The sequence below is a fragment of the Perca flavescens genome, chromosome 23 (genome assembly GCF_004354835.1).
Source record: "Perca flavescens isolate YP-PL-M2 chromosome 23, PFLA_1.0, whole genome shotgun sequence".
In the NCBI taxonomy this organism is placed as follows: domain Eukaryota; kingdom Metazoa; phylum Chordata; class Actinopteri; order Perciformes; family Percidae; genus Perca; species Perca flavescens.
In genome coordinates this window covers 2798124-2810160 of record NC_041353.1, presented here as the reverse complement: position 1 = coordinate 2810160, position 12037 = coordinate 2798124, and the positions used below count along the sequence as shown (strand labels likewise).

At 38.4% G+C, this 12037-nt stretch overlaps 1 protein-coding gene across 6 annotated transcripts in view; it reads left to right on the top strand.

Annotated features, from left to right (window-relative positions):
• The first annotated feature begins 1895 nt into the window (after positions 1–1895).
• kiaa0930 overlaps positions 1896–12037 on the top strand; it is a 44490-nt gene continuing 34348 nt past the window's right edge. The window contains exons 1-3 of one of the 6 annotated variants that reach the window (XM_028571140.1): positions 1896–2210; positions 2686–2798; positions 3409–3802. In XM_028571140.1, the coding sequence (XP_028426941.1) occupies positions 3658–3802 (145 nt within the window). In that variant the 5' untranslated portion in view covers positions 1896–2210; positions 2686–2798; positions 3409–3657. Of the gene's footprint in view, positions 2460–2685; positions 2799–3132; positions 3206–3408; positions 3803–12037 lie in introns of those variants that run through there. The other 5 variants (XM_028571139.1, XM_028571138.1, XM_028571142.1 and 2 more) reach the window with 5 other exon arrangements.

Genomic DNA, 12037 nt, shown 5'->3' with positions numbered 1-12037 from the left:
CAAAAATAATAACAAGGATGGTTCCCTACAACGCTCTTCACCAGTGGCATATGATCAGTTCACTTCATTCATTGGATTTGGGTGTTTTCATTAAATTGTATTGATTTGAAGAAAAAAAAACATGGCAAAGGAACGTTGAAAATATTGTCTAAAAACGTAAAAAAAATTAAATAAAACCTATAACAAAAACTTTTGGGAAAAGTGACACAAAAATGTCAGGAAAAACGAAGTGTTGAAAAAGTGTTTGCTGCATGTCATCCCCATATACTGTATGTGTGTGTGTGTATATATATATATAAATATCTTATTTTTTACTTAGTCAAAGATTTTACGTCAAAGCTTTTTTTAAAAGGCTACAAACCAAAATAGCAATTTAGACTATTTAACAATTTTAAATTGAAAGATTCAATGTGTTACATAATTAAAACATGTATTTATTGTCCCAACCTTAACAGAAAAATGAAGGTGCAAACTGTCCCAAGCTGATAATATTTGCTATTATAAATAAATATGCAGTTAACTGAAAAGGTTGCAAAGAAAAAGGGGCAACACATGAGGTTATTTTTTCTATCATTTAACACATTCAAAAAACATGTATTTAATTAAATATTCATGCTTTCACTGCTGCAGACCTGGACAAAATAAAGACCACAGTAAAACATTTGTTTGTTTCCATCATAGACTGTTAATATTAATGGACAGAGCATGTGTGACGTCACCCATTGGTTTGTGGAGAGCTGATATGAGTCGTTGAGTTAAATCTCGGTGATGTCCCATTTTTTACTCTGATAGAGCTATTGCCTTTGCAGTACATTGTTCTAACAGCTTTACTGAAAAATTCACCAAAACCAAATTTCTCAATAGTTTGAAATATGAAGTTATGTTCTACTGTGTCAAAGGCTTTATAGAAGTCTAAGAAAAAGATAAAACTATCGTCAGAACATAAATATGAATAATCAATTATATCTAAGACAAGCCTTTTTCTAACTGAACTAACTTTTTCTCATGAATCCTGATTGGACTTCATCAATAATAGGGTCTAAAACATTTTTTAATCGTTTTGCGATGATTGAGGCAAAAATGTTGTAGTCAGTGTTGAGTAATGAAATAGGTCGCCAATTATCAATAAACAGAGGATCTTTTCTGGGTTTAGGGATTAATGTAATTAAACCTTGGGTCAGTGAAGGAGGTAGAGAACCTTTCTCAACACTTTCTAAAATCACTTCAAGTAGAAAGGGAGCTATATCTTGTGTAAAAGCCCCATAAAACTCTGCAGAGAGGCCATCAACTCCAGGAGATTTGTTAGTTTTACAATGTTCAAATGTGATTTCCTGCAAGGTTATAGGGTCATCGCAGAGTTTCCTATTATCTTGAGAGATTGGTGTGACGGTAAGATTGTTCAAGAATGTAGTGGTTGATTGATGGCAGTAATTCGATTTGTATAATTTTCTCCGAAGTCCGAACAGAAATCAGCTATGGTCTTCGGATTATCAGTTACAGAATCGTTAATATTAAATTGCTGGATTAAATTGAATTTCCCATGATATCTTTCTAAGCCGAAAAAATAAGCAGAGTTCTGTTCCCCTTCTTCAATCCACCTTTTTCTTGACCTTATAAAGGCACCTTTTGCTTTGTTGGAGTAAATCTCATTTAGTTTGTTCCGAAATTAAGGTCTTCTGAAATATTTGCGGGGTCCATCTGGTACAAAGAAATTATTTTATGGTCGGGAGCTCGTGAGACAATTACGTCATCTTTTGTCTTGAAACAAAAGGGTGCACTCGTTTACATAACCACGTTTAACCGGCAATGAGTTTTCCTTCTGGGCGGGCGGAGTTTGACGCGGTGAAACACCGGTGTTACAAAGAATTCTGTTACTCTTTACACCCTGTGATCTGATCCATGGTTTACATATTTTGTAACCACTATTTTAATTGTAGGCTACTTATAGTATTTAGAGAAGGTCGTTAGTACACCAAAGAGCCATCAAACTATCACGTCTGTCTGATAACGTGTCAGATTTGGGGAGTTTCTTTCTTTCCTTAGAGTCACAGAATTGAAGGGTTCACAGTTTTCTCCGTTACACCTGTTCCGGTTCCAACTGACAAACGAAACTGTCCGTAAAAATCATCACCAAACCGTTAAAAACAGACTAATTCAACTGTTAACATTCCTCCACCGAAGCACCGAAAACTCGTCTTTGGTTTATTCCGGTAACGTTGTTTAAAAGTAAAGTTGATTAAGGTTAACGTTCGGGGAAACGTAGCTTACGCTAACGTTAGCTAAAACTTAACGTAAATTACGTGAACGTTAGCTAAAACTTAACGTAGGTTACGTTAAGCTAACGTTAGCTAAAACGTAACGTAACTTACGCTAACGTTAGCTATCGCTAAAACTTAACGTTAGCTGTTTAGCCGGGTACTAACTAATTTAAACCTCGACTGACCGATTTAACTGTGAAGGTAATATGTGAATTATTATTTTTATTCAATTCACAGGGACGTTTTTCTCTGTTTGTTCGTGGTTCTAAACCGTGTCTGTCCATGTTTATTACCTATTTCCGATTATTTTGACTTGTACATTGACAACATTTGTACTGAATGTACTAACTCGGCCCTACGATAGTTTCGTATGTTGCTGTTTTTTGTCAATAATAATAAAAAAAAAAATCTTATTTTTGTCGACCAGCCGGGCGGGCGGGGACTATCTTACTTGTTCCTGCCGCCGAGAAGCGACGCTAACACGGGTACGTTTGATTCAGGACCCGCTGAGCACCGGAGGAGAACAGATCCAGTTTACTGGTTAGAGAAGCTAGCAATAGCACTTTTCTAAAGTAATAACATTATTTGTCCCTACGTAACATATTGACCAGTAAATATAGGCCAATGAAGTAAATAAAATGCCCATAAAATGACAAAGATGTGTCAGTGTGTCAACATTTAGTTGACTTCTGAATGTATTTAAGTCACTTATTACAAACTTATAGAACTTTCCAATGGAATTCCATTGCTAGGCAACAGGCTGGACCCATGTTAATATATTGTATATATTCTATTTTAGTTATGGTACCTCTTATTAGCCTGTTTATTGCTGTGACTTTATAATTATCTGTATTCATGTTGTTCTGCTGCAGCAACAACAACAACAACCAAAAACTTTTATCTGATCCAGATCTGATCACTAACTCTTCCTTGTGACGGTATTCTCGGTAACACCTCCGAGTCACGTGTGTGTGTGTGTGTGTGTGTGTGTGTGTGTGTGTGTGTGTGTGTGTGTGTGTGTGTGTGTGTGTGTGTGTGTGTGTGTGTGTGTGTGTGTGTGTGTGTGTGTGTGTGTGTGTGTGTGTGTGTGTGTGTGTGTACTGTATTATTAAAGGTGCTCTGGCCCTTTAAAAGCCTCGTGTTGTTACAGGAAGTGTGAGGGGTGTTTCCAGCTGATCTGCACAACAGAAGGAGCCGAGTCTCCCCTCAGCAGCCCGACCTACCTGCTACTTTCTGCGGCCACAACACACCACAGCACACCGGTACCGGCTGGAGCTGTAGCTGTGCAGGATCTTCATCCGGATTACTTTAAAGGAAAAACCGGGGGGGATCCTCGGTTAGCTGCCGGTGCAGTCGGTAGCTGTTAGCTCCGGACTGTCATGATCCCTGCAGCGCGGAGATGGCGTCCTTCCCCGGATTGTGCAAGGCTGTCGGGCCAGCCGAAGAGGAGAACGGAGAGCTGGACGGTTCTCTGCAGCAGATGCTGAAGGCCATCGCCGACGAGAGGAACCGACTCAACATCCGACAGGAGGTCAGCGGAATCGGTGAGCTGATCGACCCCTTTTATTTGTTCACCGTGGCCCGGTGTTCCCTCCCTGGAGGTGTCTACACACTGTTACAGGCATCTCAGTGAACACAATACCATCTAATTTATGATTTAATAACTTATTTATGTATTCACCGTGGACAGGTGTTCCCTGCATGTTTATACACACCGCTGTAGTCATCTCAGTTAACATAAATCCATCTAATTTATGATTTAATAACTTATTTATTCACAGTGGACAGGTGTTCCCTGCAGGTTTATAAACACCGCTGTAGTCATCTCAGTTAACATTATACCATCTAATATGATTTAATAACTTATTTATTTGGTGTTCCCTGCAGGTTTATACACACTGTTATAGGCATCTCAGTGAACATACCGCCATCGAATTTAGGATTTAATAACTTTATTTCTATGGCACCTTTTTTTAAAAACAACAAAGTGATTGGACAGGGGAACAAAAGCACACTCAAATCAATACACATACACATGATTGTAATAGAAAATAGAAGATGGGACTCCTTTTTTAAAGGGCAGAAAGATGACAAATGATTAAATAAATGAAATGAATCAGAATGAGAAGGAGGAGTTTATTGCCACAGTAGTTCCAGTAGTTTTCCAGTAACAAAAACGGAAACAAATATAGCCTACAGTATACACCCACCCATAAGCCGACAGAATAGCTGTTTAACATGTTGTGTTTGAACATGACAATATCTAATTTATGATGTTATAACTTTATTTGTACGCCACCTTTTTTAAAGTGATTTGACAGAAACACAGGCACATACAAAGCAATACACATACATGCACTTTTATTGTAGTGGAAATAGAAGACAGGACACCCTTTTTAAAGGGCAAAAAAACCCAACAAATTAATCAATAAAATGAACAGATGATAGGGTAAAGAGAAGATTAAAAAAAGTATCTTAACATACACACAAACCGCCTGTTTTAATTAGCCTACAAAGTCAGGATAATGACTTTAAAATGGAGCCTGTGATGTAAAGAGGGTCCAAAGCCTCCTGGTTTACTTTGTCTCCACTTTAATGTCTGGTAATTAAAAGATCAGTGATAATACCATAGAATTTGTCTTTTTATATGCACACAAATGGCCTGTTTTTAATCAAAGTGCTTTAGGTCTACATTAAACATTATATGATAGATAGATACTTTATTATTATTATTATTATTATTATTATTATTATTCAGGTAGCTTAAATACATCACACACCATACACATATATATCATTAACAGGATGATAAAATAACAAATCCACATGAATAATATGAACAATAGAAGAAAGGGTGTGTGTGTGTGTGATGGTGGAATAGTGCAAATAAGTCCAATAGTGCAAGGATAAAGTCTAGAGACCAGCATTAAATATGAACAATACAAGAGAATAATGTAGACATAGGAATATAAAAACTAATTAAATATGGGCATTAAAAATATAAATTAAGTGGCCGGGTTGGCTCAGTGGGTAGAGCATGTATTTAGAGGTTTATGCCTCGATGCAGAGGTCCAGGGTTGGACTCTGTCCGTTAAAGGTGGAAAAAGCCAAAAAAAAAAAAAAATCTTCAAAAAAACATTAATGAAAGAGAATATATAAAGCTCCTCAAATAGAATAAGACAGGTATGAAATACGAGAATAGTGCTACGTTTCCATGTGGCCGGCTATTTTCATAAACTGACATTTCAACCTCTCCGTTTTCAAAAATAACATCGTGCACAGCTGTCAGTTTTCAGAAAAGTGTTTATTAATTCTCTGTTAGCGTGTTAACGAAGGGTACAAACGAGGGGAAATGTCTCAGTTTGTAAAAATAACCGTGTACGTGTAAATAGAGGTGGGCGATATATCGTTTAGACGATAATATCCAAATTGTTGTCTGGACGATCTGCAAAATTGGGATATCGAATATTTCATAATTTGTACAATCCGACCCCCCCCAATCGGCGCGCGATTGTGCAGCGGCTCTCCTGTCGGTGTATATTTATACAAGTACAGCCACACTGAACTAATCAATACAGGACCACGATACAAAACACTGAACTAATCAATACAGGACCACGATACTACACACTGAACTAATCAATACAGGACCACGATACAAAACACTGAACTAATCAATACAGGACCACGATACTACACACTGAACTAATCAATACAGGACCACGATACAACACACTGAACTAATCAATACAGGACCACGATACAACACACTGAACTAATCAATACAGGACCACGATACAACACACTGAACTAATCAATACAGGACCACGATACTACACACTGAACTAATCAATACAGGACCACGATACAACACACTGAACTAATCAATACAGGACCACGATACTACACACTGACCTAATCAATACAGGACCACGATACAACACACTGAACTAATCAATACAGGACCACGATACTACACACTGAACTAATCAATACAGGACCACGATACAACACACTGAACTAATCAATACAGGACCACGATACAACACACTGAACTAATCAATACAGGACCACGATACTACACACTGAACTAATCAATACAGGACCACGATACTACACACTGACCTAATCAATACAGGACCACGATACTACACACTGACCTAATCAATGCAGGACCACGATACTACACACTGAACTAATCAATACAGGACCACGATACTACACACTGACCTAATCAATGCAGGACCACGATACTACACACTGACCTAATCAATACAGGACCACGATACTACACACTGAACTAATCAATACAGGACCACGATACTACACACTGACCTAATCAATACAGGACCACGATACTACACACTGAACTAATCAATACAGGACCACGATACAAAACACTGAACTAATCAATACAGGACCACGATACGACACACTGAACTAATCAATACAGGACCACGATACTACACACTGAACTAATCAATACAGGACCACGATACTACACACTGAACTAATCAATACAGGACCACGATACAACACACTGACCTAATCAATACAGGACCACGATACTACACACTGAACTAATCAATACAGGACCACGATACAAAACACTGACCTAATCAATACAGGACCACGATACGACACACTGAACTAATCAATACAGGACCACGATACTACACACTGACCTAATCAATACAGGACCACGATACGACACACTGACCTAATCAATACAGGACCACGATACAACACACTGACCTAATCAATACAGGACCACGATACTACACAATGACCTAATCAATACAGGACCACGATACTACACACTGAACTAATCAATACAGGACCACGATACTACACACTGAACTAATCAATACAGGACCACGATACTACACACTGAACTAATCAATACAGGACCACGATACAACACACTGAACTAATCAATACAGGACCAGGACTACACTGAACTAATCAATACAGGACCACGATACAACAACACACTGAACTAATCAATACAGGACCACGATACTACACACTGAACTAATCAATACAGGACCACGATACTACACACTGAACTAATCAATACAGGACCACGATACTACACACTGAACTAATCTTCAGTGGTACAGTCCAATCTTAGAAACCTTGGTGTTTATATTTGATCAGAATATGTTTCTTGAACAACATGTCAGGTCTCTGTCCCGTACATGTTTCTTCCAACTGAGCAACATCGCTAAACTCAGGACCATGGTATCACAAGGGGGAGCTTGAGATGATCATTCATGGTTTTGTTTCATCACGACTTGATTACTGTAACTCTATTTTCACCTGTCTTAGCAAGTCATCCCAGGAACGTCTGCAACTAGTGCAAAATTCTGCTGCTAGGCTGTTGACCAGGTCTAACAGAAAGTCCCACATCACTCCTGTGTTATCCATGTTACATTGGCTTCCAATAAAGCTCAGGATCCAATTTAAGGTTCTAGTTCTGACATATAAAGCATTGCATGGTCAGGCGCCGGTTTATATCTCTGACCTGCTCCAGCCGTACATCACTACCTGGTCCCTCAGGTCCTCTGACCAGGGACTCCTGGTGGTCCCTCGCACTCGTTTAAAGACTGAAGGTTACCGTTCTTTCGAAGTGGTAGCTCCAACCTTGTGGAACGCTCTTCCTGTTAACTTACGTTCTGTAATCTCGGTTGACGCTTTTTGAAAACATACTTGTTCCAAATGGCTTTTGTCTCATGTTTGTAATTTTTGGTTTTTTTGAACCCTCACTCAAACTGCATTTATTGTTGCTTGTTTTATTTTCTGTTTTGGATTTTAATGTTTTTTTTAATCAAATGTCTTTTGTGTGAAGCACTTTGTGACTCTGTCTGTGAAAGGTGCTATATCAAATAAATTACTTAGTTACTTAGTTACTTTTTAGTTAGAGTAAGACCCACCAGACTCCGTGTAAATAATCAGGACTTTTAGCGTGTATAGAGCCAGCATATCTCCACCAGACTCCATGTAAATAATCAGGACTTTTAGCGTGTATAGAGCCAGCATATCTCCACCAGACTCCATGTAAATAATCAGGACTTTTAGTGTGTATAGAGCCAGCATATTTCCACCAGACTCCATGTAAATAATCAGGACTTTTAGCGTGTTTAGAGCCAACATATCTTCACCAGACTCCATGTAAATAATCAGGACTTTTAGCGTGTATAGAGCCAGCATATCTCCACCAGACTCCATGTAAATAATCAGGACTTTTAGCGTGTATACAGCCAGCATTTCTCCACCAGACTCCATGTAAATAATCAGGACTTTTAGCGTGTATACAGCCAGCATATCTCCACATGTAAATGGGTGAATTAAGGGTTTATTTCAACCAAACCAGAGTGGTGATTGTTGGAACAGTGGACAGATGAACCAAGACGGCTTTTCATAGTTTTATTTAGTTTCTGTCCACTTTGAATGAAGTGTGTTTTACGATTATAAAAGTCCTGATTATTTACATGGAGTCTGGTGGAGTTTGGTGATGGTGATTTCGGGGCTGTTTCATGTTAAACTAAGAGGATCTTACTCTTTAACTAAAAGGTCTATCTCTGTAGGGATCCATCCCATAATGTTGTCAGACACTTATATATATATATATATATATATATATATATATATATATATATATATATATATATATATATATATATATATATATATAATCTGAGTCTGTCAGCAACAACAACAGAACTTTTAGTGGACACTAACAGATGCTGAACATTTTTCTTATAGGGTTAAATTACAACTTGTTTTGGTCGAGCTTAATACTGGACCAATGTCACCGATTGTCTCCATCAGTCACTTAGACACAGAAACATGGGGAAATAGAGTCCAGCTTGAAAAACTAAGTGACCCCTTTTTAAAGACATTATTCCCCGGCCCTATTATTATTATTATTATTATTATTATTATTATTATTATTATTATTAAAAACAATCCAGCTGATAGAGTTATCTGTGACTACACAGTGTGGACGTGGTTTTGTTGCGATGGATAAATCAATAGAGCTCTGTTTTACAACCCATGACTCCATCACTGTGTGTGTGTGTGTGTCGTGTGTGTGTGTGTCCATCACAGTGCGTGTGTGTGCCCATGACATCATCACAGCTTGTGCGTATATGCAGTACCATATGTAGTAGTACCATCCGTACATACGTACAGTTCCTCCGATGTAAGTTCTTTAGAAAGACGTATATTCTTGAACTCTTGGACCTGTTTCTGTTTTTATTTTACATTTTATGGGATGAATATTCGGTTAATTCATATAAAAAATAACCAACAAGCCCTGAAAGTCACTTTAACCCTCTTGTTGTCCTGGGGACATATTTGACCCATTTAAAAGAACCGAGATTTGGGTTTTCTTGCAACCAAAATGTCAACATAATTGGCGTGGCTGGTTCCATACAACGCTCCTCACAGGTAAAATAAATGATCAGTTCACTACTTTTATTGAATTTGGCTGTTTTTTATTCAGTTTTATAGCATTTGAGAAAAAAAAATTACAAAAGAAGGTGGAAAAAAAGTGACAAAAACGTCAAAAAATCGACAGAAACTTTGGAAAAAGTGACAAAAAACTTGGGGGGAAAAAAAATCAACATTTGGTGGAAAAAGTGACAAGTGTCCAAAAAGAACCAACAAAAATGTTGACCCAGATAACCGAAATGGTACAGATACATCTCAACGCCTTTTAATACCTCCATGCTCCACGCCCTGGTAGTTGTTCTGTGTGTTATTGTGTAGTTCAATAACTGTTAATATGTTACGTTAACATACCGGACACCTACCGTATTCAGCCTGTTGATCTGTGTGCTATTGTGTAGTTGACAATGAAAGGAAAAAAAAGTCTAAATAAATGCAACTTATAGTCCGGTGCGACTTATATATGTTTTTTCCCTCTTCATGACGCATTTTTTGACTGATGCGACTTATACTCCGGAAAATAGGGTAATTAGATTACTCCGTTACTGATAAAATAACCCTATATACTTATACTATACTTAAACGCTGTTACTCCCAACACTGCTAATAACCAGGGATGTACCGAATCCAGGATTTGGCTGAATATTGGGCTTTTTGACGGCGTTGGGGTTTCTGCAGAACCTTAGATATTTTATTTTATTATATTATATTATATATTACCATACGCTTGCACTCGGCGCACTACGCTGGTCACCGTAGCGACGGCGCCGTTGATTACAGGAAGGTGTTTACGTAGGTGAAGCGTTCAATGCAGCAGGCTGGGAGAAAGTGGACATGGATCTGGTGAGCAGAAAAAGTTGTTGTTCGGCAGAACTTTCAGTCAAAAGAAGACCATTCAAGTCCAGTTATATGTTCAATCTGCTCAATGCTGATTGGTCTGGTGGTGGCGAGGACCCTAAACTATACACAACAATATTTTCGCAGCGCTGTGGAGTAACCTCTCGCTACACCCCAGATGCATTCTGGGATAGGGCTGCACAATATATCTAATCTAATTTTTTGAGTAAAAAAGTCGAATATTAGACGGAATACAGTAACTGTGAAATATAACGTCTACTTGTGCTACATTTGGGGGGTTAAAGAACACCCCAGTGAAACTCCCATACACCGCACAACCCTGCGGAGAATTGCGTTTGTTGGTCTGAACGTTCCCTCGGAGTCCCGATCATCCATTTTACCGTATTATTTAGTTTCTGGTTAAGGGATTATTAACAGCATCTATAACCGTGTGAACACATTCATATTTGTTAAATAAACAGACTGTTCAATGTAAACAGATGGGAGACGTCCTGCAGTCACACAAACACACACACACACATGTGCATCTCATTAGCCCGCAGGGATGAATAAAGTCTCTATCTATCTATCACTGTCTCTATCTATCTGTCTATCTCACTGTCTCTATCTATCTATCACTGTCTCTATCTATCTGTCTGTCTATCTGTCTATCTGTCTATCTATCTGTCTATTTGTCTATCTATCGGTCTATCTATCACTGTCTCTATCTATCGGTCTATCTCACTGTCTCTATCTATCGGTCTATCTCACTGTCTCTATCTATCGGTCTATCTCACTGTCTCTATCTATCTATCACTGTCTCTATCTATCTGTCTATCTGTCTGTCTATCTGTCTATCTATCTATCTATCTGTCTATTTGTCTATCTATCGGTCTATCTATCACTGTCTCTATCTATCGGTCTATCTATCACTGTCTCTATCTATCGGTCTATCTCACTGTCTCTATCTATCGGTCTATCTATCGGTCTATCTATCGGTCTATCTATCGGTCTATCTATCGGTCTATCTATCGGTCTGTCTATCTATCTATCTATCTATCCATCCCACTGTCTCTATCTCACTGGCCCTCATTTATCAAAAGTGCGTACACCAAATTTCCAGCGTACACCCAAAACCACGGTGACTTTGAGATTTATCAATATGGACGTTGGCGTACGGCACGCTCAAATCCTACGCCAGCTCAGGAGGTGGTGTACATGTACGCACGTTTGGAGTTAGTGCGGAAATGCGCAGAAAAACAACGCGCTCTCCCTCAGCTGTTGCCTCGTTCCGACTCATGAAAAAAAAACACCAGTAAAATAAAAGACCCTGTATAAACTCCGCTACCGTGTGTTTATTTAAATATAAGTACACCTACATACAGTATGTAGGCCTAAGAGATTGCAATAAGCCTGTATATTACTATTAGGACTATAGAAAAATGTGTCGATCCATCCATCCATCCATCCATCTTCGTCCGCTTATC